The following is a 24,631-nucleotide window of genomic DNA, read 5'->3' as shown; positions in this document are numbered from 1 at the left end:
AATCCCCTTTATGGGATACCGCTGATTGCTGTCAAATTCACTTTTGACTTACAGAGATGTTCAGAGGTGCGTACTGCCATGGCTCAATTCTATGGAATCCTGGGAGTTGTAGTTTTTTGAGGCACCAGCACTTCTGGGGCAGAGAAGGCGAAAGAACTTGTAAAACTACAACCCCCAGGATTCCTTTTTTTCTTCTTCGTCAGATTGAAGAAGGGCGGTGGGTTCCTTCTGCATCTGAGGCTGGATCTACACTGCCATATAACCCAGGATCTCATCACATTAGAGCTTGGATCCACTTTAAATCCACTTTAGGGAGGGGTCTTTAAACAGCTCAGCCAGACAGGTCCTGGGCCTCATCTGGGCCTTTAAACCGGATTTAAAGTGTATCCATGCTCTAGTGTGATGAGGCACGGGGATGATAATCCAGATTATCTGCTTTGAACCGGATTATATGAGTCTACACTAGCATAGAATCCATTTCAAAGCAGATAATCTGGATTTTATATGGCAGTGTAGATAGGGCCTTAGAAGATATAGAGAAGGTTGTCTGCAACGTATGATGGATCTACACTGCCCTATATCCCAGGATCTGATCTTCTTATCCCAGATTATCTGGCAGTGCAGACTCATATAATACAGTTCAAAGCAGATAATCTGGGATCAGATCCTGGCATATAGGGCAATGTAGCTCCAGCCGGAGTCAACACTGCCATATAAAATTCAGTTCAAAGCAGATAATCTGGATTTTATATGGCAGTGTAAGGTCCCATCTACACTGTCTGATAAAATCCAGTTTATCTGCTTTAAACTGGATTATATGACAGTGTAAGTAAGGTAAAGGTAAAGGTTTTCCCCTGACTAGTCTAGTCGTGTCTGACTCTGGAGGTTGGTGCTCATCTCCATTTCTAAGCCAAAGAGCCAGCGTTGTCTGTAGACACCTCCAAGGTCATGTGCCAGCATGACTGCATGGAACGCTGTTATCTTCCTGCCAGAGCAGTATCTATTGAGCTACTCACTTTTGCATGTTTTCAAACTGCTAGGTTGGCTGAAGCTGGGGCTAATTGCGGGAGCTCACACGCTTGCGATCGAACCGCAGATCTTTCAGTCAACAGGTTCAGCAGCTCAGTGGTTTAATCTGCTGCGCCATGGGGGCAGTGTAGGCCAATACAATCCACTTCAAAGCAGATAATGTGGATTATCTGCTTTTATAATCCTGTTTCCTGCTTCTTGGCAGGGGGTTGGACTGGATGGCCCATGAGGTCTCTTCCAACTCTTATGATTCTATGATTATATGGCAGTGTAAAAGGGACCTAGATAAGGCCTGAAAGAAATGATTTTCCCTTCTAAGGTCGGTAAAGGTTTTCCCTTGACGTCAAGTCCAATCGTGTCCGACTCTGGGGGTTGGTGCTCATCTCCATTTCTAAGCCAAAGAGCCAGCATTGTCCATAGACACCTCCAAGGTCATGTGGCTGGCATGACTGCATGGAATGACGTTACCTTCCCGCCGGATTGGTACCTATTGATCTACTCACATTTGCATGTTTTCAAACTGCTAGGTTGGCAGAAACTGGAGCTAACAGCGGGCGCTCACTCCGCTCCCCAGATTTGAGCCTAGGACCTTTCGGTCTGCAAGCTCAGCAGCTCAGCGTTTTAACACACTGAGCCACCGTAGGCTCCCTTCTACACTGCCCTATATTCCAGGATCTGATCCCAGATTATCTGTTTATCCCTGATTATCTGGCAGTGGAGACTCATATAATCCAGTTTAAAGCAGATAATGTGGGATCAGGTCCTGGTACACAGGGCAGTGTAGATCCAGCCTTTAATTTGTTTTCCTTGATTTCACTGTCTCATTCCAAGGCTCCTTCCACACAGCTGACTGAATCCCCCCTTATGAATCAACACTTGGTCACGCCACCGTCACAAGGTGGGGATGAGAGAGAGGGCCTTCTTGGTGGTGGCCCCCCTCAGGGAGATTAGACAGGCCCCCACACTGTCCTTCTTTCATAGGGACTTCGAAGACGTGGCTCTTCAATCAATCCTTTGACAATATTTAGCCCCTAGTTGTCCTACATAGTAATCTCACATCCAGCACTTTATCCCATGCCCTCTCTCCATTACTGCAGCTGGCACTTATTTTATTCCAATGTTTACAGCCTGACCATGGTGCCAGTAATTTACTGCCACTGTTAGAGGATCACAGCTTGATTGAAACTGAATTGATGTTTTATATATTGCATGTGTTTTATCTTATTGCATTTTATATTGTGTTAACTTTTATGTAATTTTTAGGCACCTTGTAGTTTTTAGGGAGCCAGCAAAGACAGTTTCCATCTTGTCTCCTTGCTCCAGCTGAAGGCCCCTCCCACCAGTAACATGCTTTGCTAATCTTCTATATATATAAAAGAGTGATGGCATCACGGCGACTCACAAAACAACAAAAGTACAGGCCCTGCAACCTCGAAATTTGACAACACAACCCATCATCCATGCCTCCAGGTTGATACAACAAAAAGAAAAGAAAAACAAAGTCCTAATTAGAGGGAGAGCAATAATTTTTTTTATCCAATTGCTGCCAGTTTAGAGGGCTAATCTCTGCCCACTTCGTCTCCTAGCAACCAACTCCTAGCAAGCCAAGGGACAGCCAGGGTTCTGTTAGGGGACAGGCAAACTTAAGCTATCTAATTTGCACTGGATTATATGGCAGTGTAGACTCAAGGCCCTTCTACACAGCTATATAACCCATTTATAATCTTACATTATCTGCTTTGCGCTGGATTATCTTGACTCCACACTACCATATAATCCACTTCAGTCTGCATTTTATACAGCTGTGAAGAAGGGGCCTCATATAATCCAGTTCTAAGAAGATAATATAAGATTATCAATAAACAGTAGACTCTCACTTATCCAACATAAACAGGCCGGCAGGATAAGTTAATATGTTGGATAATAAGAAGGGATTAAGGAAAAGCCTATTAAACATCAAATTAGGTAATCGTTATACAAATTAAGCACCAAAACATCATATTATACAACAAATTTGACAGAAAAAGTAGTTCCATGCGCAGTCATGCTATGTAGTAATTACAGTAGAGTCTCACTTATCCAACACTCGCTTATCCAATGTTCTGGATTATCCAATGCATTTTTGTAGTCAATGTTTTCAATATATCATGATATTTTGGTGCTAAATTCATAAATACAGTAATTACTACATAGCATTACTGTGTATTGAACTACTTTTTCTGCCAAATTTGTTGTCTAACATGATATTTTGGTGCTTCATTTGTAAAATCATAACCTAATTTGATGTTTAATAGGCTTTTCCTTAATGCCTCCTTATTATCCAACATATTCGCTTATCCAACATTCTGCCAGCCTGTTTATGTTGGATAAGTGAGACTCTACTGTACTGTATTTACAAATTTACCACTAAAATATCACAATGAATTTAAAACACTGACTACAAAAACATTGATTATGAAAAGGCAGACTGGGTTGGATAATCCAGAACATTGTATAAGTAAATGTTGGATAAGTGAGATTCTACTTTAATATGAAATAATTACTGGGATAGAATAATGCAGAACAATATAATCTCTAAAACCAGGACAGTAAATAAACAGGGGAATTCCACACAGGAAACAATCAGGGCCAGTTAACACCTCCCAACAAAGTATTCCCATCATCAAAGTCTGGCAAATCCTCTGTTTTCTTAGGGCCACAGACAGTAGAAGCACATAAAATATCGCAAACAACACCACTCTGAAAACAAGGGAATTCCAGACAGGAAACAATCAGGGCCAGCTAACACCTCCCAACAAAATATTCCCATCATCAAAGTCTGGCAAATCCTCTGTTTTCTCAGGGCCACAGACAGTAGAAGCACATAAAATATCACAAACAACACCACTCTGAAAACAAGGGAATTCCAGACAGGAAACAATCAGAGCCAGCTAACACCTCCCAACAAAAAACTCACTCAGGGAGGAAACAGCCAGGCTTTAAAGCTGCAAGGCCATTACATCCTAATCATTTTTCCTAATTGCAGCATTCATACTTGCCTCCAACAGAAAAAAAACCAATCAGAAATATTGTATATTCACAACCTTTAGGAAATAATATCCCCTGATGGCGCAGCGTGTTAAAGCGCTGAGCTGCTGAACTTCTGGACCAAAAGGCCGCAGGTTTGAATTGGGGGAGCGGAGAGAGCCCCCATTGTTAGCCCCAGCTTCTGCCAACCCAGAAGTTCAAAAACATGCAAATATAAGTGCATCAATAGGTACTGCTCCGGCGGGAAAGTAACGCCGATCCATGCAGTCATCCCACATGACCTAGGGAGGAGTCTACGGACAACGCCGGCTCTTCGGCTTAGAAATGGAGATGAGCACCAACCCCCAGAGTCAGATATGACTGGACTTAACGTCAGGGGAAACCTTTACCTTTGACCTTAACTACCACCAATTCCTCAATACTTTATTTCCCATACCACCAGACTTTGCCACAGCAACGCGTGGCCGGGCACAGCTAGTTATATATATATGTATGTATACACACATGCATATATACATATATACAATATAATTTAAATAATATATAATATTATAATATATTGTATATGCATATAATATTAATATTATTTTGTAATACAATATAATACTAATAATACAATATAATAATATTAATTATAGATTATATATTACATGTAATATTATTAATAATATTACAATATATAGATATAGTACAATATGGTAATTTATTGCCAGTATTGTGCTATGCTAATAATATAATATTGTATGTAAATTTAATTTGTAAGCCGCTCTGAGTCCCCTTTGGGGTGAGAAGGGTGGGATATAAATGTATTAAATCAATAAATAATACTATCTGTAAGCTGCCCTGAGTCCCTTCAGGGAGATGGTGGTGGGATGAGAATATTATTATTATTATTATTATTATTATTATTATTATTATTATTATTGACACAAAGACATTGTATGACACAGCAAACAAGTTAGATATGCTGGATTTCGTATCACAAAATCACAAATCGAATACTGTATAAAATCCACCTTGAACTGTATTATATGGTAGTGTGGCCTCAGATAACCCAGTTCAAAGAAGATATAGTGGATTATCTGCCTGGATGGTCTGGGTTATATGGTTGTGTGGAAGAGCCCATTGTCTCCTTCCTGGTGTTGTTGCTTCCGACTCTTCGTGACCTCATAGACCAGCCCACGCCAGAGGTCCCTGTTGGCTGCCACCCCCAGCTCAAGGTCAAGCCAGTCACTTCAAGGATACCATCCATCCATCTAGCCCTTGGTCGGCCCCTTTTCCTTTTTGCTTCCATTTTCCCCAGCATTATTATCTTCTCCAAGCTTTCCTGTCTTCTCATGGTATGGCCAAAGTACTTCATCTTTGCCTCTAGTATCCTTCCCTCCAGTGAGCAGTTGGGCATTATTTCCTGGAGGATGGACTGGATGGATCTTCTTACGGTCCAAGGCACTCTCAGACTTTTCCTCCAAAACCACAGTTCAAAAGCGTCTATCTTCCTTCGCTCAGCCTTCCTTATGGTCCAATTCTCGTACCCATAGGTTACTATAGGGAATACCATTGCTTTAACTATGCGGACCTTCATTGCATTGTGATGTCTCTACTCTTCACTATTTTTATCGAGGTTGGTCATTGCTCTCCTCCCAAGAAGTAAACGTCTTCCGATTTCCTGGCTGCAGTCTGCCTCTGCAGTAATTTTTACGCCTAGAAATACAAAGTCTGTCACTGCCTACACGTTTTATCCCTCTATTTGCCAGTCTGGTTGCCATAATCTTGGTTTTCTTGATGTTTCACTGCAACCCAGCTTTTGCACTTTCTTCTTTCACCTTGGTTATAAGGCTCCTCAGCTCCTCCTCATTTTCAGCTATCAAAGTAGTATCATCTTCATATCTAAGGTTCTTGATTTTCTTCCAGCAATTTTAACCCCAGCCTTGGATTTATCAAGCCCTGCACGTCACGTGATGTGTTCTGCATACAAATTGAATAGCTAGAGTGAGAGTATACAGCCCTGCCATTCTCCTTTCCCAATCTGGAACCAGTCTGTTGTTCCGTTGTCTGTTCTTACTGTTGCTACTTGGTCGTTATACAGATTCCTCAGGAGACAGACAAGGTGACTTGGTATCCCCATACCACCAAGAACTTGCCACAATTTATTATGATCCACACAGTCAAAGGCTTTAGAATAGTTAATAAAACAGAAATAGATGTTTTCCTGAAACTCCCTGCTTTCCTCCATTATCCAGCAGATGTTGGCAATCTCTCATTCCTCTGCCTTTTCTAAACCCAGCTTGCACATCTGGCAACCCTCGCTCCATATACAGTAGAGTCTCGCTTATCCAACATAAACGGGCTGGCAGAATGTTGGATAGGTGAAAATATTGGATAATAAGGAGAGATTAAGGAAAAGCCTATTAAATATCAAATTATGTTAGGTAAAGGTAAAGGTTTCCCCTGACGTTAAGTCCAGTCATGTCTGACTCTGGGGGTTGGTGCTCATCTCAATTTCTAAGCCGGCATTGTCCGTAGACACCTCCAAGGTCATGCAGCCGGCATGACTGCACGGAGCGCCGTTACCTTCCTGCCGGAGCAGTACCTATTGGTATGCGAAGGTTGGATAAGCGAGACTCTACTGTACTGGATTTCTGGAGTCTACCTTGCAGGATGCCTTGCCCTTTAAAAACCGAAAACCCATCAACCCAATCCCTTGGATTGGCTTATGACGAATCTGCTTTTGCGAATCCGTTGCTCTGGGAGACTTTTCCTGGTTTAAGTTGATTTGCTTTTCGTGTATTCCTGCTGTATTGCTTTGTTCATCCGATATGTGAACTGCGGCTGTGGCACCCTTCCAAAATTCAAAGGGGGTGGGGTAAAAACTGGAGAAAGGCGAATCTGCTGTTGTCTTTCCAGGGCTGAGCAGCTAGCGCTTCTTCCTGCGCGGGGCGCCCCCTGGCGGTGATGCTGGACTTCCTGCCTGCCTGCCTGTTTTCTCTCCCTCCTTCGCCGCGGCCATGCGGGACTCAGCCCTGAAAGCGGGCCTGGTGGGGCTGGCGGTGGGCGCGGGCGTGTGCTTGGCCCTCTATGGCCTGGCTTCCAGGAGAAGGAGGCGCCGCAAGGGAGCTGACCCAGGGGAAAGGGATCGAAGCGCCCTCTTGCGAGCAGCCTCTGGCATCCCCTTGGTTTCCAGCTCTGGCCGGAGAGAGCAAGGTGAGGCTTGGCTCAGATTTTGGAGAAGTCATCCCGGGCTCAGTGCGATAAGACCCTGGGAGCTGTAGTTTTACAAGGCCTTTAGCCTTCCAATCTCTGCCTTCCCTTGCCAGAGTACTGGTGTATTTCCAAACTACAAATCCCATGATTCTATCCCATTGAGCCCTGGCAGTTTAAGTGGGGTCAAGCTGCTGCCTTGATTCTACAGTGTAAATCAGGGGTCCTCAAACTTTTTAAGTCCCTCTGACTGTTGGGGGGCGGGGTGGACTATGAAAAGTCCAAAATTAGGATTGTTGTTGTGTGCCTTCAAGTCATTTCAGTTTAGGACAGAGGCCAGGTCAATGACCTTGGAGGGCCTTAGTTTGGGGACCCTTGATCTAGATGATCTCAAGACCATAGGTAAGCAAAGAGACTTCCAAAGACCATCAAGATGGTCTCATAAGACCATCGGTAAGGAAAGGGACCCTCAAAGACCATCTAGATGGTTTCATAAGACCACAGTTAAGGAAAGGGGCCACCAGAAGCCATCAAGACAATCTCATAAAACCATAGGTAAGTAAAGGCACCCTCAAAGGCCATCTAGACGGTCTCATATGACCATAGGTAAGTGACCTCCAAAAGCCATCTAGATGGTCTCATAAGGCCGTAGCTAAGCACAGAGACCTTCAGAGACCATCTAGATGATCTCATAAGACCATCGGTAAGGAAAGGGACCCTCAAAGGCCATCTAGATTATCTCATCAGGCCATCAGAAGGCCATAGATAAGGAAAAGGACCTCAAAGACCATCTAAATGGTTTCATAAGACCATCGGTAAGGAAAGGGACCCTCAAAGGCCATCTAGATGATCTCATCAGGCCATCAGAAGATCATAGTTAAGGAAAGGGACCTCAAAGATCATCTAGATGGTTTCATAATACCATAGGTAAGCAAAGAGACCACCAAAGACCATCTAGATGGTCTCATAAGACCAGAGTTAAGCAAAGAGACCTCCAAAGACTAAGTAGACTTAGGTCAACCCTAAGTCTAAAGTTTAGGAAGGGGGCCAGGTCAGTTACCTTAGAGGGCCGCATCCGGCACACGGGCCTTAGTTTGGTGACCCCTGGTGTAGATCAAGCCTGCACAATCTGCAGCCCTTCCAAGTGTTTTGGACTTCATTTCCCAGAATTCAAGGCCATTGGAACGGCTGGCTAGAGCTGGGATTTGGAGGTTATGATTTTACAAATTAATTAATTACTGTATTTACAACTTTAGCACCAAAATATCACAATGTATTGAAAACATTGACTACAAAAATGCGTTGGATAATCCAGAACGTTGGATAAGCGAGTGTTGGATAAGTGAGACTCTACTGTACTAAATTCGTAAATACAGTAATTAATACGTAGCATTACTGCATATTGAACTACTTTTTCTGTCATTTTTGTTGTTAAACATGATGTTTTGGTTCTTAATTTGTAAAATCATAACGTAATTTGATGTTTAGTAGGCTTTTCCTTAATCCGTCTTTATTATCCAACATATTCGCTTATCCAACGTTCTTCCGGCCTGTTTATGTTGGATAAGTGAGACTCTACTGTAGTTTGATTTGACACTTGTTTTTGACTAACTTTTGGCATCTGAATCCAAAAATGACCCCATTTTTTTCTATCACATCAACTTTTAAAGGTATTATTATTATTATTATTATTATTATTATTATTATTATTATTATTATTATTATTATTGGATTGCTGTGAGTTTTCTGGGCTGTGTGGCCATGTTCCAAAAGCATTCCCTTATGATGTTTCCCCCACATCTATGGCAGGCATCCTCGGAGATTGTGTGGTCTCCTGGAAACTAGGCCAGTGTGGTTTATGTATAGTAGAGCCTCAGTTATCCAACATAAACGGGCCAGGAGAACGTTGGATAAGCGAAAATGTTGGATAATGAGGGATTAAGGAAAAGTCTATTAAATGTCAAATTACATTATGATTTTACAAATTAAGCACCAAAGCATCATGTGTTACAACAAGTCTGCCACTTGTTTGGAAATGTGGCTGCACTTGTTGTTGGGTGTGTTGGCCCACTGCATGTTGCTGCCTAGATCCAGGCAGGAGGCAGACTGCGTTGGATAATACAGAACGTTGGATAAACGAAGGTTGGATAAGCAAGACTTTACTGTATCCGTGGAATGTCCAGGGTGGGAGAAAAAACTCTTGTCTGTTTGACAAGAGTTCTTTCTCCCACCCTGGACATTCCACAGATATATAAACTTCACTAGTTTCCAACAGACTTCACAACCTCTGAGGATGTCTGTCATAGATGTGTGTGAAACGTCAGGAGATAATGCTTCTGGAACATGGCCATACAGCCCGGAAAACTCACAGCAACCCAGTGATTCTGGCCATGAAAGCCTTTGACAACACATTATTATTATTATTATTATTATTATTATTATTATTATTATTATTATTGACTATTTATATCCCGCCTTTCTCCCTGTGGGGACTCAAGGCAGCCAACAATTCCACATTTAGGCCTCTTCTACACTGCCATATAAAATGCAGGTTATCCACTTTGAACTGGATCATATGGCAGCGTAGACTCTCATAATGCAGTTCAAAGCAGTTAATATGGATTATCTGATTTGATAATCTGGATTATATGGTAGTGTAGAAGTGGCTTTAGTCAAGTTTGTACCGTTTCATTATCACTGTGGACTCCAAAAAGGGGCCTAGACAGAGAAGGATAGTCCTTTTTCAGCCGGCGGGGGGGGGGGGGGGGAGTTGAAGGAGGAAGACAATTTTCTCCGCTTGTTATTCTCCCCCCCCCCCCCCCCCCGCAATCATAAACACTGGTTGTTTCCACCCGGGGGGGGGGGGCATGGAAGGGGGAATAACAGGAAAACAGGGGAAAACGGTTTAACATCTTCAACTCCCCCCCCAATAAAATTGACTATTCTTCTCTGTCTAGCCCCCCCCCCTTTTGTGGCCTCTGCCCAGATAATGGAACAGTACCGGCACATGTTTTTGACAAACTTTTGGCATCTAAATCAAAAAATGACTCCAGCTTTAGTCTAGAACTTCAACTTTTGAAGGTATTATTATTATTATTATTATTATTATTATTATTATTATTATTATTATTATTATTAACTTTATACCCCACCCTTTCCCCCTTGGGGATTCAAGGTGGCTAACAATCCCACACTTAGTCAAGTTTAAAAAGCACAATACAAAAGTAAAAAAAAGAAAAACAATTACATCGTAACAGTGTGGTAAAAAAAATAGTCTTTAAAACTCACAGCCCAACCCCAAATCCCACCCACACCTCCTCAAAGCCTGCCCCTTATCATTCTCCATATGTACCCCAAGGTATAGAATACCTTCCCTTTATCCCAAAAACCATACAGAAAGTACATACAAAGGAAAATAAAAAGCTCTGAAATCAATATGCTTATTTAAGTCTAAAACAGCTGAAAAATCAAACTCAACAGGAATTACTTTCAAAATTGTTGGCTCTATGGCCGTGTTCTAGCAGCATTTCCCCCCGAATACATTAAAAATGGTTCCCCAGTGATATCATACAAAATAATGTGTTAAAGACAAGGAGCACATGAGACCATTCTGCAGTGTGTCCTTTTATGTTAATGTTTGTGTATATTTATAATTATGTTATGTCCAGGCATGGAGTGTTTGCCATATATATGTTGTGCTCCAACATGAGTCCCCTTTGGGGTGAGAAGGGTAGAATATAAATGTTTTAAATAAATACATAAATAAATAAATACTTCCTCTTCAGGCATCCAATACTCCACGCAGATGCTTAAGGGATCCGTGGCTCTCCAGATGATGGGAGGACTGCAACTCCCACCATTCCTCACCATTCCTGTACTCATCCCTCCACATAGGATGAGGTTGGGGGACAAACACCAGTGAAAGTGGGAAGACTCAATAAAAAGTACTATTTTTTAATCTGAGAAAATACCTCTCTAGGAACCTCTGCGTCCTCCAGCACAACACAATAGTCAGGTTCCAATAATAGAATCATTTCAGAGGATGTATAAATGTGAAAAAGTTTTCTTTCTGGGAATATGTAGATCCTAGCATGGAAGCCAATGAGAGAGTCATACTGGAATACCTTGAGATTCCTAGAAAATGTGTTAATCAAATCTGAAAAAGTGAACTCGCAAATGTAGGGGGCTGACTTTAAATCACCAGCCTTTGGTCTTCCAGGCATTTTGGATTTCAGCTTCCAGAATTCCTGACACCATTCAAGCTGGCTGTGGCTTTTGGGAGTTGAAGTATCCATCACTTGGAAGACTAAATATTGGAAACCATTGAACTATATGGATGGTGACTGCAGTCCAGCAATATCTGGATGGCCATGTGATATATACACACATATATCACTTTGCTTGAGGGATAGGCACATTGGCCAGTTATCTTCCCATTGTAAATAACTCTCATCTTCGTAAACTACTGACTTGATGACTCCAATTTATTTTGAAATTAATGGGTATTCAACCACTTTTGCTTTTTGTTAATGTAGTGTTGCAAGTGTACATCTAACCTAAGAAAGAGGTTTTGGTTCAAGATTCCGCCGGCACTTTCCTTCAATATACTGTAGATGCCATCGTCCATGTATACACCTGTATGTGTGTTAAATTGTTATTTTTCAATATTCCTTGGTTGTTATATACATCACACACCCAATTTGGGATAGATCACAATCCTGTTTCAAAAGAGGCTTCCATCTCACTTTTCATGTGGTCTGGACAGAACTGGTAAAAAGCATTGCACTCAATATTGTGGTTCGGTCTCATATCTTCTTTTCTATCTCCCACCTAAATTACATTAGTGCCATATAAAATTGTTAATGTTAGATGGTGAGCTTGTGTTTTTGTTATTAGCAGGCATGGACTTTCCAAACTCACCTCATGTTTTGGAAACAGATGATGTACAAAATCTAATTTATTTACTTGAGTCTACAAAGGATGCTGCCATTCAGGAACAAATTCTGATTACACTGAGCAACAGTGCTGCATTTTCGATAAATCAAGTAAGTAAGATTCTTTATTAATATTAAACAATGCACAAAGGAAAAAAACTATACAACTGCCATATAAAAAGTAAAGCAATGTATTTTAATATTTGAAATATTATTTGATCAAAATGATGCATCTTCTGCATAGAATGCTGCCATGTGACTTACAAACTGTTAGAAAGCAGAGCCACTATCGTTTGAATGTTAGATTAGGACTCTGGGAGTACATCTGCATTGTAGCATAAATGCAGTTTGATACCACTTAATTGCCATGGCTCAATGCTATGTAATACTGGGGTATATAGTTTACTATTTTCCAAGCTGTATTTCCTTGTATGTGGCTTGGAAAAAGAGGGAGTATTAAATTGTGTGTCATTTATATCCACATGGATGGAACTTTTAGTTCAAATATACCCCAATGTCTTGTGTTACCATTTTATGCCTGGTGGCTTCAGAATTTTTGTTCTTGTATTCTACATAACTACAGAGTAAATATTATGAATAGTGTTATTTTCACAGACTAGAAAGAAGCTAGGTTGGTTTAGGTAGAGTTCATGTTTCAGTTAAGTAGAACTTTTCCTCTATATAATCTGCAGGATACCATTCGAAATTTAGGTGGCCTCCCTGTTGTTGGAAAAATGCTTTCAGTTCCTGTCGCTAACGTTAAAGAGAAAGCCCTGAATGCTCTTAATAACTTGAGTATGAATATTCAAAATCAAGAAGTGATAAAGGTAAGTTTGAAATAAGAAACATAACAAACTATATACTAACAAGTCATAAAGTATATGTGCTATTAATGCAAGCTCAATTACTCTCAGATCAATTAAAGTTTTTTTATTGATTTCAATTTGATGCTGGCTTTGCTTTTACTGTAAGTGATGAGCTGAATATTTTACTTATTATTTTGAAGGCATTGAAAGTTGTCCTTCCATTTAAGTGGAACATGACCAGCCTTCTAACTATCCACCTTAAAATCAAATTGCCAACTAGAGCAAATGCACTGGATATATAGATCTAGGTAATGGTTCCCCTATAATTCAGGAGTTGGTTCAGTGTACCTTTTCTGTCTGAGACTGGATCTACACTGCCCTATATCCCAGGATCCGACCCCAGATTATCTGCTTATCTCAGGTTATCTAGCAGTGTAAATTCATATAATCCAGTTCAAAATAGATAAGCTGGGATCAGATCCTGGAACATAGGGCAGTGTAGATCTAGCCTGAGACTAACAATTGCATTAAGATCAAAATTCTAATAATTTTCTAAATATTGAATGATAGTAATGCAAATACAGTTGCGGCATAAAATCTACATTTTGAAGGGCTATAAGAATAAAAAAGCTATCTAGAAAAAATGTGTATATTTCTGAAAAATACATAAAAACAGTTTTGTTTTAATGGGTTTTTAAAATCCTGTTGGACAAATCATTTTATAAGGATGCAATTTTAAATTGGCATGTAAAATCTTCCCCAAACTCTGACGTGATAGCACCAGTTCCTTGGCATGCTTATGAGTGACATACCAGTTCTTAAAGAAATTTAGAAATTCTTAAACTGAAAAATCGTATTGCTAAATTATTTTAAATGCAAGCATTCAGTATACCTTATATTTAAAAATAAACACTGTATCTAATTTTGCCACCACTGTTGGTTATCTACGGTGTTGTGTTCATTTTATTTACTTCATTTATTTTGTTATTGTAGCTTGTGGAACATACAGGTTTGGGCAAAATTAACTTAGATGCCAACTTGCACATAAAAAGACCTGTAGGTTTCAAAATCCTCTATGTTTGGCTGCAATAAGTAGAAGCCATATTATAGAATGCCTCTTTTCACATACTACCAAGACATCTTTGAATCCTTAAAGTTGTATGTGTGATGGTGCAGAGTGAAAGACATATTGATCCTTTTGTGGGGATAGTAAGAGGTCTCCCCAACTTCCTATTATTTGTACCATCTTTTTCACTGTTAGAAATGACTGCATGTGTTTGTTTTTCTCCCCCAAGGTATATATTGCCAAGGTCTGTGAGGAAACCTGTTCAGCTCCCTTGAACTCTGAACTGCAGCTAGCTGGGCTTCGGCTTTTAACTAATATGTCTGTTACCAATAACTATCACTACATGATGACTAGCTCCATTCCAGGCTTTATCAATTTGCTTTCGGCAGGAAATGAAAGAACACAGGTACTACATTATTTTGTTCCATTATACATTCCAAGAAAGATTCCCAACATTTTACTTTTCTTGTCTGATATTACTCTTTATATATGTCTAAATTACTTTGAAAATTAACAGTATGTGTACAAATTAATTAAATAGTGTTACACTTGAAGGAAGAAAATGCTGTAGTTTTCCCTTCTGATTTTCTCTATCTTCTATGGATTACATTCTAAAAAGATGAGAAAGAATAGGTAAAGGTAAAGGTTTCCCCTGACGTTAAGTCCAGTCATGTCTGACTCTGGGGGTTGGTGCTCATCTCCATTTCTAAGCCGAAGAACCGGTGTTGTCCATAGACACCTCCAAGGTCATGTGGCCAGCATGACTGCATGGAGCGCCGTTACCTTCCCACCTGAGCGGTACCTATTGATCTACTCACATTTGCATGTTTTCGAACTGCTAGGTTGGCAGGAGCTGGGGCTAACAGCGGGCGCTCAAGCCGCTCCCGAGATTTGAACCTGGCACTTTTCAGTCTGCAAGTTCAGCAGCTCAGTGCTTTAACACACTTCGCCACCGGGGTTCCTTGAGAAAGAATATGACAAGTGTTTTAACTGAAGCATGAAAATACAGAAGTACAGTCAGCTCTCCATGTTTGCTAGTTAGGGCTCAGGACCCCCATGAAAGTGAAAAACTATGAATAAAGAAATTGGTATTTACCTGAGCAAACACTTCTCTAGGAATTTGTAGGTCCTTGAGCATGGTTCTATGGTCAACCTCAGTTAGAAACTGACCATAGAATCCCACTGTAGGACCTAGAATTCCTAGAAAGGTCTTTTCTCTAGGCCCTCCAGCTTGAGACTATAGTCAGATTTAGAAGGACGTTACATTGGACAACTCAGGCCCCTTCTACACTGCTGCATAAAATTCAGATTTTCTGGTTTGAACTGGATTATATGGCAGACTCATATAATCCAGTTCAAAGCATTTAAAGTGGATTATCTGATTTGATAATCTCAATTATATGACAGTGTAGAAGGGGCCCTAGAGATTCCTAGAGAGAACATTGTGATTAAATGTGTGAATACTCAAATCTGCAAAAGTCAGACTTGCAAATGTGGAGAACCAGCTGTTAACTGCTTGTCAATCATCCATCAGAAGACTTTAGTTCAGAGCAATAGCATATCAGAACCACAAGGTGGCATTTAATTACTCGTCTTTCAGGAGGTAATTTTGAAGTGTAAATTGAAACTAAAAGTTTAGTTTGAGTAGTAGGGAATCCACCTTCACCCCAAATAAACACAGCAGGGAAGCGTAACTCCTTAAGAATGCACGGTTGATCTATATATTTCGGGGGGGAGGGGGGGGAATAGTTTTTAGTTACAAAACAGGACTCCAGAAGAGAAAGAATAGTGCAAGACAGCTGGATTTTATTGCTGATTTAAAAGGCGTTCGGCTGTCCTATCAGAGCTTATTCTGAACTAAGTTCTGCTGGGTTTGAATTTCGGGCATGTGACAGCTTAAAATTCATACTAAAGGAAAATTGCTAATATCATAAAGGGAGATGCGTTGTAAATTTATTTACTTGGCTCCAGACATGTGATTCTATAAATGGCCTTCCACTAGTGGAAGTATTACACTAGGTAACAAAATTTGAAAAATGTTCTGTTCCTGGTTTGAAAGTGTTGTTTCCTGTTTAATTGGGTGGTACTTACTTTGAAAGTAGTCGTTATACTCCAATATTACATTTTTGTGGCTGCCACAAACTGTTGAAATGGTTGAGACTCTGTGAAAGATTAATTGAAAAACTATAGCAAAACGTGCTGCAGGATGTTCCGCAAAAACAAAGTTTTCCCAGTTTAATAAACTTTTCCCATTTTTAACAATAGAACCAATTAGGAAATGACATTTATAACCCAGGAACAAAAATCATGTTACATAGCGTTAGTAATCCAGGACATACACTTTTTACACTAGAGGTAGGAATTATGTAGCCATACAGGTATTATTGGACTGCAAGTCCTAACATTCTTTCCTAATGCAAGTCTTGATCTAACTCACTGTTTTTATGCTTTATAATTATACTAGCTGTGCCTGCCACGCGTTGCTGTGGCAAAGTGGTGGTGGTATTGGTTAAAAATTGTTGTGTAATTTTTATTTGACGTTATTTGTATTTTTTAATTAATTTTATTGTAAGCTATCTTTTTATTTATTATATTTTATTATTTTCTTGTATAATTTTAATTATTTTCTGTTATTATAGTATTTTATTGTATTAATTTTTTAGCATTTTTAATTATTTTTAGTGTTTTTTATTATTTTTTATTGGGTTGCTAGGAGACCAAGTTGGAGGAGCTTAGCCTTCTAACTGGCAGCAGTTGGATAAAAGCAATTATTCCTCTTTCTCTAATTAGAACTTTATTTTTCTTTTCTTTTTGTTGTATCAACCTAGAGCCGTGGATGATGGGTTGTGTCGTCAAATTTCGAGGTTGGGGGGCCTGTAGTTTTGTTGTTTTGTGGGTCGCCGTGATGCCATCACTCTTTTTTATATATAGATTATAGTCAGGATTCGAATGTTTTACTTTGCATCTGTTTTAATTCCATTTATTTTAAAAATGTCCTATGTTACAGGTTCAGGTTCTGAAAGTGCTTGTGAATTTGTCAGCAAACCCAGCTATGACAGAACATCTTCTTAAGGCTCAGGTAAAATTTCCTTTCCCCCAAGATTTTTCTTATAAGGACAAGTTGCTTACTTGTAATTGTGATTTCATGTCACTATATAATTCTTGTCTGATTTTGTCTGGCTATATTGGTTTAATTTATCGATGTTATGTTAATTTACTGATATTAGGTTTGATTTGAGTCCCTCCGGGTGAGAAGGGCGGGATAGAAATATTTGAAATAAAATAAAATAAATAAATTGATGTTAGGTTTTTAACGCTCTTTTCAGATATGGGATCTTGTTGGGATTTTATGCCAAAATTTATCTGATTTATGAAGGTATTGAATGTATGTCGTTGTTTGTTGGAATCCGCCCCGAGTCCCTTTGGGGAGATAGGGCTAAATAGAACTAAAGTTGTTGTTGTTGTTGTTGTTGTTGTTGTTGTTATATTCATCTGCTTTTGTATTTCAAAGGCAACAGAAAAACTGTTATTGTGACATCTTCAAGACTAACCAGTTTAACTCAACATAAATAAACCACACTCATGGATTGCAGCCGACTGAAAATACTATTATACTTCCCAATTAAAAATATTTTTGAACAGTCCAACTGAAATATTTTTTCATGACTATGACCAGCCTTTTTCTGTATTCTGATCCTCTAGGCATCTTTTCTGTTATCCCTGTTTGATAGCTGTATAAAAGAAGATGTTTTGCTCAGACTCTTGGTATTCGTCACAAACTTGACAAAGCATATGAAAAAGGACAAAAATACTGTTAATTACGAGTACAACGAGGATTCAGTTTTTTCTGTTCTTTGGGGGGATTCTACAGTGTGTGCTCAAAAACTGGCTTCCTTATTCCACCATCATGATGCAGAAGTCAGATTACAAGTTGCAGCACTAATAAGACAGCAATGCTGACATCACAGATTATATTGTTAAGTCTCTCTTCAAATCTGGAAAATCCTTTATGGAGGGTAAGTATTTTATGTACTGTTACAGTTATGTCTTTGTGTAGAAACTGTTCCAGATACACATGCCTCACTTATTCATTATAATTGAAGGAACAGTAGTCCTGGAATGATGCTTTCTTTTTGCATCACGAAGCCACTGATGTGTGAAGAATATTCAAAGTGAAACACATATGGGACTTTAAATCAGCCCCACCCTTTAGGTCAGTGGTCTTCAAACCTTTTGAGCCAGGGGCCAGTTCATGGTCCCTCAGACTGTTGGGGGGGGGGGGGGGGGAGATTATTGTTTGAAAAAACATGAACAAATTCCTATAAACACTACACATATCTTATTTGTAGTGCAAAAAAATATATGAAAGAACCATACGGTATTTAAAATTAAGAACAATTTTAACTAAAATACACTTACTAATTAGATAATCATGTTATTAAGATTGTTGTGTGCCTTCAGGTTGCCTCGAGGACAACTTTACGGCAACTGTTTCACACAGTTTTCTTGTCAAGATTTATTCAAAAGGGATTTACTTTTGTCTTCCTCTGAGGCCGGTGAGTGGGACTGGCCTAAAGTCATCCAGTGGGTTCAAAGCCATGGTCTGAAGTTCAAACCACTAGAGACGCCTTTCTGAATTCCTTCCCTTTGTTTCTAATCTACATTCTTTCTTTCTTATTTTCCTTCTTTCCCTGTTTCCTACTACTTTTCATTCGTCCTTTTCTCCCTCCTTTCTCCACTTTCCTTTCCCTTTCCTCTCTCCTCCCTTCCCTTCATGGGCGGGAGGGGGGTGCCTGGGGGTGGCGGCGGCGGCGGTGGAGCAAAGAATGACAGGGGCAGGGCGAAACCTTGGCAGGCTAGATCTGACCCACAGACCTGCTTGAGGACCTCTATAGGTCATGCCTTCCTTGATGTTTTTAAATGGCATATTTTTATATCTAAAATAGTAAAACCATGGTGGTCAATATTTCAAGTAGTATGTTTGTTAAAAGTCTTGTCTGAAGATGTCATGGTTCAGAAAAGTATATATTTTATCATTCAGTAGCTTATAGATGGATATGGGAACATTTAAAGTAAGGTGCTATAAAGTTTGATGTGCCAAATCTGTATCTTATGTTGCAACTATGACAGAATTCCTCAATTCATCATTCAAGATTTATATAATTCAAAGAAATGTAAAAAACAAATTCAGTCTCACACATTCACAGGGATTGGCGCATGGGACCCCTATGAAAGTGAGAAACAGAGATCCCCCTAGAAATCTTTTAAGTTCTCTAGTGTCACTTTGTGATCCACTTTTGATGGAAGTTGACCATAGAGTCAAATTAGAGAACCTAGAAGGAGCCCTGGATGGTGCAACGGGTTAAACCCTTGTGCTGACAGGACTGCTGACTTGAAGGTTGGGTTGCTGACCTGAAGGTTGCCAGTTTGAATCTGGGGAGAGCGAGGATGAGCTCCCTCTGTCTGCTCCAGCTCCCCATGCGGGGACATGGGAGAACCCTCCCATCACAAGGATGGTAAAAGCATCAAACATCCAGGTGTCCCCTGGGCAAAGTCCTTGCAGACAGCCAGTTCTCTCACACCAGAAGCTACTTGCAGTTTCTCAAGTTGCTCCTAACATGAAAAAAGAGAACCTAGAGATTTCTACAGAGAACATTTTAAATTTGAGTAATCAAAGCCATAAAAGTGGAGGAAGAATTGTACTGTACAACTGCTGTGATGTTTAGAATAAAATACAGTAGAGGTTTTGCACAGATAAGCTCTTAGTGGAAACATTAATGTAGTGATTAGGCAAAACCACCATTTTAGTAGAATGCCCTTTTTATTTAAGAGCTGAATGCTGCAAGCCACAAACAAACATTTGAAATTATGGAAAGAGTGCCTAAAATATATTCACACCGTTGAAATTATCAGAAGTAATTTTAATTAATTTTATAATCTTAATGTATACACTCTTTCAAAGCAGGTAGCATGCAACAAAATGACCCTGTAACAAAATAACTGAACGAAGAATTCTTTATTCTGTAAATTGGTAGAGCAGTTTCACACAGATATAATTGGCCATGATTTACAATGCTGAATGAATTCATAGTCATATCATGCTTTCATTCTATAAGCAATCTGTACACATTTTCAAATCATTCCACCAAAACATTTTTTCTAGAATCATCTGAGTGGGTGCAGCAAAGGGGTGGGGGGGGGGGGGGAGAAGCTGAATAAATAATTTCAGAGAACAACAAACTGATTATTTCATTTGTGGTAACTACTTGGCAAATGGATTTTCAAACAACAGAAGTGCTCAGGCCATGAGAAAGATTAATTTCACAGTGACAGCATAATGCAGGGTACAGGTATTCTGGCCAACAATAAAATAAATAGGCATTTTTAGTAGTTAAACTCTTTTAAAAGGCACATTTCATTGAATTATTTCCAATCTTGGCTCTTACACCTGCAAATGAAAATGTACACATGTCCAGTAAAATCAGTATTTTGTTTAAAATGTGCTTTAGCAACAGTTGTGTTGGAAGACTCCTTCTCAAAAATCCTATATTTCAACATCTATGAAGGCACAGAATACACACTGGGTGAGGGGATGTAATGGATTAAAATACACAAAGGCTGTAATGTTCCAAACTCTATTTACTTTAATGTGACTGCTATATTGATTGTAAAACTCAAAACTTGCATCAGGTAATGCCATTGTCATACCTGGGGCTATTTAATATTGAAAGGCTTTAAAATTACAGGCCAATACAAAATAAAATTAAAATGACCTGTTGTTTGTTGAATGCCTGTGACTAAATGCGTAGTCCTAACAACATTTAAACACCAAATTCCTTAATGTGAGTTTCCTTTCTGAATAAACGTGATTGTGTACCTGCTTTATGAGCTATAGATCATAAATGGAAGTTCCAATCCTAGATACTCAGATTTCTGTGGCACTTGCTTCCAATGAAGTGCTATTAATTCATACACAAGACTGCTACCCAATACCCTGCTATGAATACTTATGTTTAGTAGGAAGTAAGTGTGAGTCCTGTTTTCTAATGTCACCACAAGATGGATATGTGTGTGCTCCTTGTTGATGATTAGTGAAATAGAGTGGACTATTGTGGCTTCAACCTGCACCCAACAGGCATTAAGTGGTGTCTTAAGTGCAGCCAGTGAGGAGTGGATTAACGTGCGTATGAGGCAAAACGCACAGCCATATATCTCCCCATACAACCCAGCCTGTTTTTGTGAGACACCGTGTTCATCTGCTGCAGCGGGCCTGAATTCAAGTGCATGCAGAAGCCATTCTGTATATACAAATCACCTTTTCTGTCAGGAACCTATAGCATCCTTGTCAGTAGGTACCAAGTCTGCATGAACAAGCATGGCTTGTACCTCTGTTTTCACAGTAATTCCTCCATTGTTGAAAGAGAAAGCCACTTTTTAGATCAGATAGAATAACTCATTTAGTGCCAATCCCCTGTCTGCAAGACAGTGTCTAAGGTACTATATTTCATCACATAATAGTCACCACCGTGTATAACTTGCAGCCCGATTTTGGGGGTCCCAAAATGTTTTTTTTCTTCTGTTCCTCGCATAATAGTGGCACCCCTTGCAGCCACGAGACTTCCTTGGGCTGTAAGCCAAGGAAAACCCTATAGCTGTATGCCTATTTTTCACCACGTAATAGTTGCATCTCTTTTTTCAATAAAAAAGGGAAAGTGCAGCTATTACGCAGGGAAATATGGTAGTGAAGTCCTAACAGGTGATTTATAGTGGCATTTCTGTAGGAAAAAAAGAATCCATAACTTGTAAGAGTAATATTTCATTTCACAGGCAATGTAATCCTATGCACTAAGTTAATATTACCCAGTGTTATTTCATCCATTACAAACATCATTTTATAAGGCTTCGACTTGCAGGTTCTCAAGTCGCTCCCGACACACACACACAAAATTATAAGGCTGGTATGCAAAGGTTTGGGTGGGACCATTGGATAACGAAACAAAATAGCTGAATCTTAAAAATCTTGTTTAAATTTTTACAAAAAGGTATCAATTCCAACTGTTTCTTCAGGTGGAAGTCAGTAAGAAATTGGATTTTTAAAATTTTATTCAAATCCATCGTCATTTATATTGAGGTCTCGTGATTCTCCATGGTTCAGGACAAAGAAATCTTCAGTTTTCAGTCCGTATCTCTCAAGAGCTTCCTTCAGTTTAGCCGGAGGATCCAAGTAGTACTGTGGAGAAAATAAGCCATGTCAGTTTTGGATAACTTATATTTTGTTGCGGAATAAAAAGATTTACATGCATATTAACTGAATGCTTTGATTTCACAGATGTGGATCCAAATTTAGACTTGAATATAGCTATTTGATTAAATATGGTCTATACTTTGGAGAATCTCCATCAAAAATTACAGACATGACCTTCTCAATCCAAGATCAACTGAAACCAAAAAACATGGAGTTGAAGATTATTTTCATGCAATCTTTACAGGATTAAATAGACCAGGCCACACTTGGTCCTCCAGGCTTCTTGTCTAGAATACAAGCATCAATAAGACAAAAGAACAACATGCTTGAAAGTGGGAATTCTGTGAATGTATTTCAACTAGCATGTTTCTTGGGAGTAAAGGATTTTCCATGTTGTTAGCCTGGACTGTATGTTTGTTTATACATGGAATCAATCAGAAATACACTTCATTGTATTTAAAATCATGCCTTTAATAAATTTTTACACTGTCACTCCAGGCCAAGCCTTCCTAAAACACATGCACTTTGCTGAAATGCAACAGTGTATTGGTGTGTTTATTTTCACTTTCTCTCCATGTACTATCCTATATCACAAAACCTAAAGAGTCCCTTCCTCCTGCTATTGGATTCTGTCCTTTGCCCCTACCCTTTCCAGTAAATGGAAAACTATGAAATATAAGACAAACCCAACAACATTTCAGAGGAATGGATTCAATGATTGAGTAAAAGAAGGTTCTCTACAAGCCTATTGTCTAGGTCAGGGGTCCTCAAACTTTTTAAGTGGAGGGCCGGTTCACGGTCCCTCAGACTGTTGGGGGCTGGACTATGATGGAATAGTCCAAGATTAGGATTGTTGTTGTTGGGTGCCTTCAAGTAGTTTTAGACTTAGGTCAATCCTAAGTCTAAAGTTTAGGACAGGAGCCAGGTAAATGACCTTGGAGGACCGCATCCAGCCCACAGGCCTTAGTTTGGGGACCCCTGGTCTAGGTTCATTCATTGGCAAATGAGAGAGCAAGACAAAAAAACTCTACCTTAGACTGATGATAGCAATTTAAGTAGGCCATGCTGGGATAGCCGAGTAATTAATACCTGTATTTGTGCTGTGGTTTCTTTTAATCAAAGTTAATTGAATAAGACATGGCATGCTTCACAGATGGGTTGATTTTACTGAGTCTTGGCTTGTATCCTTGCCTTCTGTGTGAGTACTCGCTAATACTCCACATGCCTTTGTATAAGATCACAAAGTCTTGCCAACAGCCAAAATGGGCAACAAACGAATATTTCTCCTTTGATCAGCAGCAGTTGGTATGTCCTACGTCATACAAGCTTCACTCTTTCCTATACTTCTGTCACTGCAAAGGAAAAGATGTTTTCCCTGCCAACACCTCTTTCTGCATCCTAATGTGATTTCATGAAATATCTACTGGCAGTTGAAACAAATGATCCATCAAATATATGAATACTTCTGCTGTTGGCACTCAGTTACCCAGAACTTTCCAAAATAAAATGCACTCCACCTTAGTCATTTTTGGTCAGTGAAGTCCTAAACACCTTTCCGTCAAACACCCAAGGCAACAGGATTTTTTTTGGGGGGGGAGGTCTAAACAGATTGAAAAGACCAATAATCCTTTTGTTCTTTATCACAAGCCAAGTTTGGAAAAAGCTATGATTTTACTGCAAGTTCTAGAATCCACTCAGTTGTGGGATTCTAGCAGTTGTAATTAGAAACATTTTCAACAATCCAAATAAATTGCTTTAAATTAGATTATGATTTCAACATGCAAACCTAAAGAGCTTCCAATTCAAGTAGTATTATCTTCTTTGGAGAGGACCAGCAACAGTAGGCAAATGTCTTGAGAAGGTGAATTTGTCTGGAGGATTTGAGTCCAGCAATGAGTCAGCTACCAGACAGAATGAGAAAATGGACCTACTTCTGGAAAGGTAACAAAAATTGCTATACAAAAGAAATAGTTCAATTTTCTAGCAGCTGGATGAAGAACAGAAATAAATCAGGAAAAGGTAAGGATCCAGACTTTACATGTAACAGCCAAATACAGATTAGAAAGCTGAAAAATTGCAGTTTCAATTAGTTTATTTTAAGTTTATTTTCACTTTTTTTAAAACTTACCGTAGTTGTATTTTGTTAAGCTCTGGAACCAAACCATGATGGCAGTGGCTTCTTAATATAAAGAAGAAACTGCTGCCACCATGGCTTGGTCCCAGATCTTTAAACAAGATACAACTGAGATTTAAAAAAACACATTAAGGGAAAATGTGATTACTATAAAAAGCTGTTTGTACCATAATTAGATAATGACTTCGATGA

General features: G+C 39.4%; 2 protein-coding genes across 5 annotated transcripts in view; one reads left to right on the top strand and one right to left on the bottom strand.

The window, feature by feature from the left end:
- The first annotated feature begins 41 nt into the window (after positions 1–41).
- On the top strand, positions 42–22,797 carry armc10 (armadillo repeat containing 10). 3 transcript variants are annotated; one of them, XM_062983548.1, is made up of 7 exons: positions 42–66; positions 12,154–12,299; positions 12,881–13,015; positions 14,290–14,466; positions 17,068–17,139; positions 17,763–18,076; positions 22,390–22,797. In XM_062983548.1, the coding sequence occupies exons 1-6, from the start codon at positions 57–59 to the stop codon at positions 18,018–18,020; spliced, it is 798 nt and encodes a 265-aa protein (XP_062839618.1). In that variant the 5' UTR covers positions 42–56; the 3' UTR covers positions 18,021–18,076; positions 22,390–22,797. The 3 variants fall into 3 exon arrangements, with proteins under 3 accessions (XP_062839618.1, XP_062839616.1, XP_062839617.1); XM_062983546.1 differs by lacking the exon at positions 42–66 and adding an exon at positions 6,982–7,257 and having other exon boundaries at positions 12,151–12,299; XM_062983547.1 differs by lacking the exon at positions 42–66 and adding an exon at positions 6,984–7,257.
- napepld (N-acyl phosphatidylethanolamine phospholipase D) overlaps positions 20,062–24,631 on the bottom strand; it is a 39,510-nt gene continuing 34,940 nt past the window's right edge. For both annotated transcript variants that reach the window (XM_008111528.3, XM_003221529.4), the window contains one exon: positions 20,062–22,290. In XM_008111528.3, coding sequence (XP_008109735.1) covers positions 22,162–22,290 — 129 coding nt within the window. In that variant the 3' untranslated portion in view covers positions 20,062–22,161. The remainder of the gene's footprint in view (positions 22,291–24,631) is intronic.

The sequence above is a fragment of the Anolis carolinensis genome, chromosome 5 (assembly GCF_035594765.1).
Source record: "Anolis carolinensis isolate JA03-04 chromosome 5, rAnoCar3.1.pri, whole genome shotgun sequence".
Classification (NCBI taxonomy): domain Eukaryota; kingdom Metazoa; phylum Chordata; class Lepidosauria; order Squamata; family Dactyloidae; genus Anolis; species Anolis carolinensis.
The sequence above is the reverse complement of the archived record's forward strand: the minus strand, read 5'-3'. Positions and strand labels throughout refer to the sequence as shown.

Excerpts from the sequence above, each read along its gene's own strand:
- armc10 (XM_062983546.1), top strand. The coding sequence starts at position 7,062 with ATGCGGGACTCAGCCCTGAAAGCGGGCCTGGTGGGGCTGGCGGTGGGC. Across the intron at positions 14,467-17,067 it reads CAGGAAATGAAAGAACACAG|GTTCAGGTTCTGAAAGTGCT; the intron begins GTACTACATTAT and ends CCTATGTTACAG. Across the intron at positions 17,140-17,762 it reads AACATCTTCTTAAGGCTCAG|GCATCTTTTCTGTTATCCCT; the intron begins GTAAAATTTCCT and ends CTGATCCTCTAG.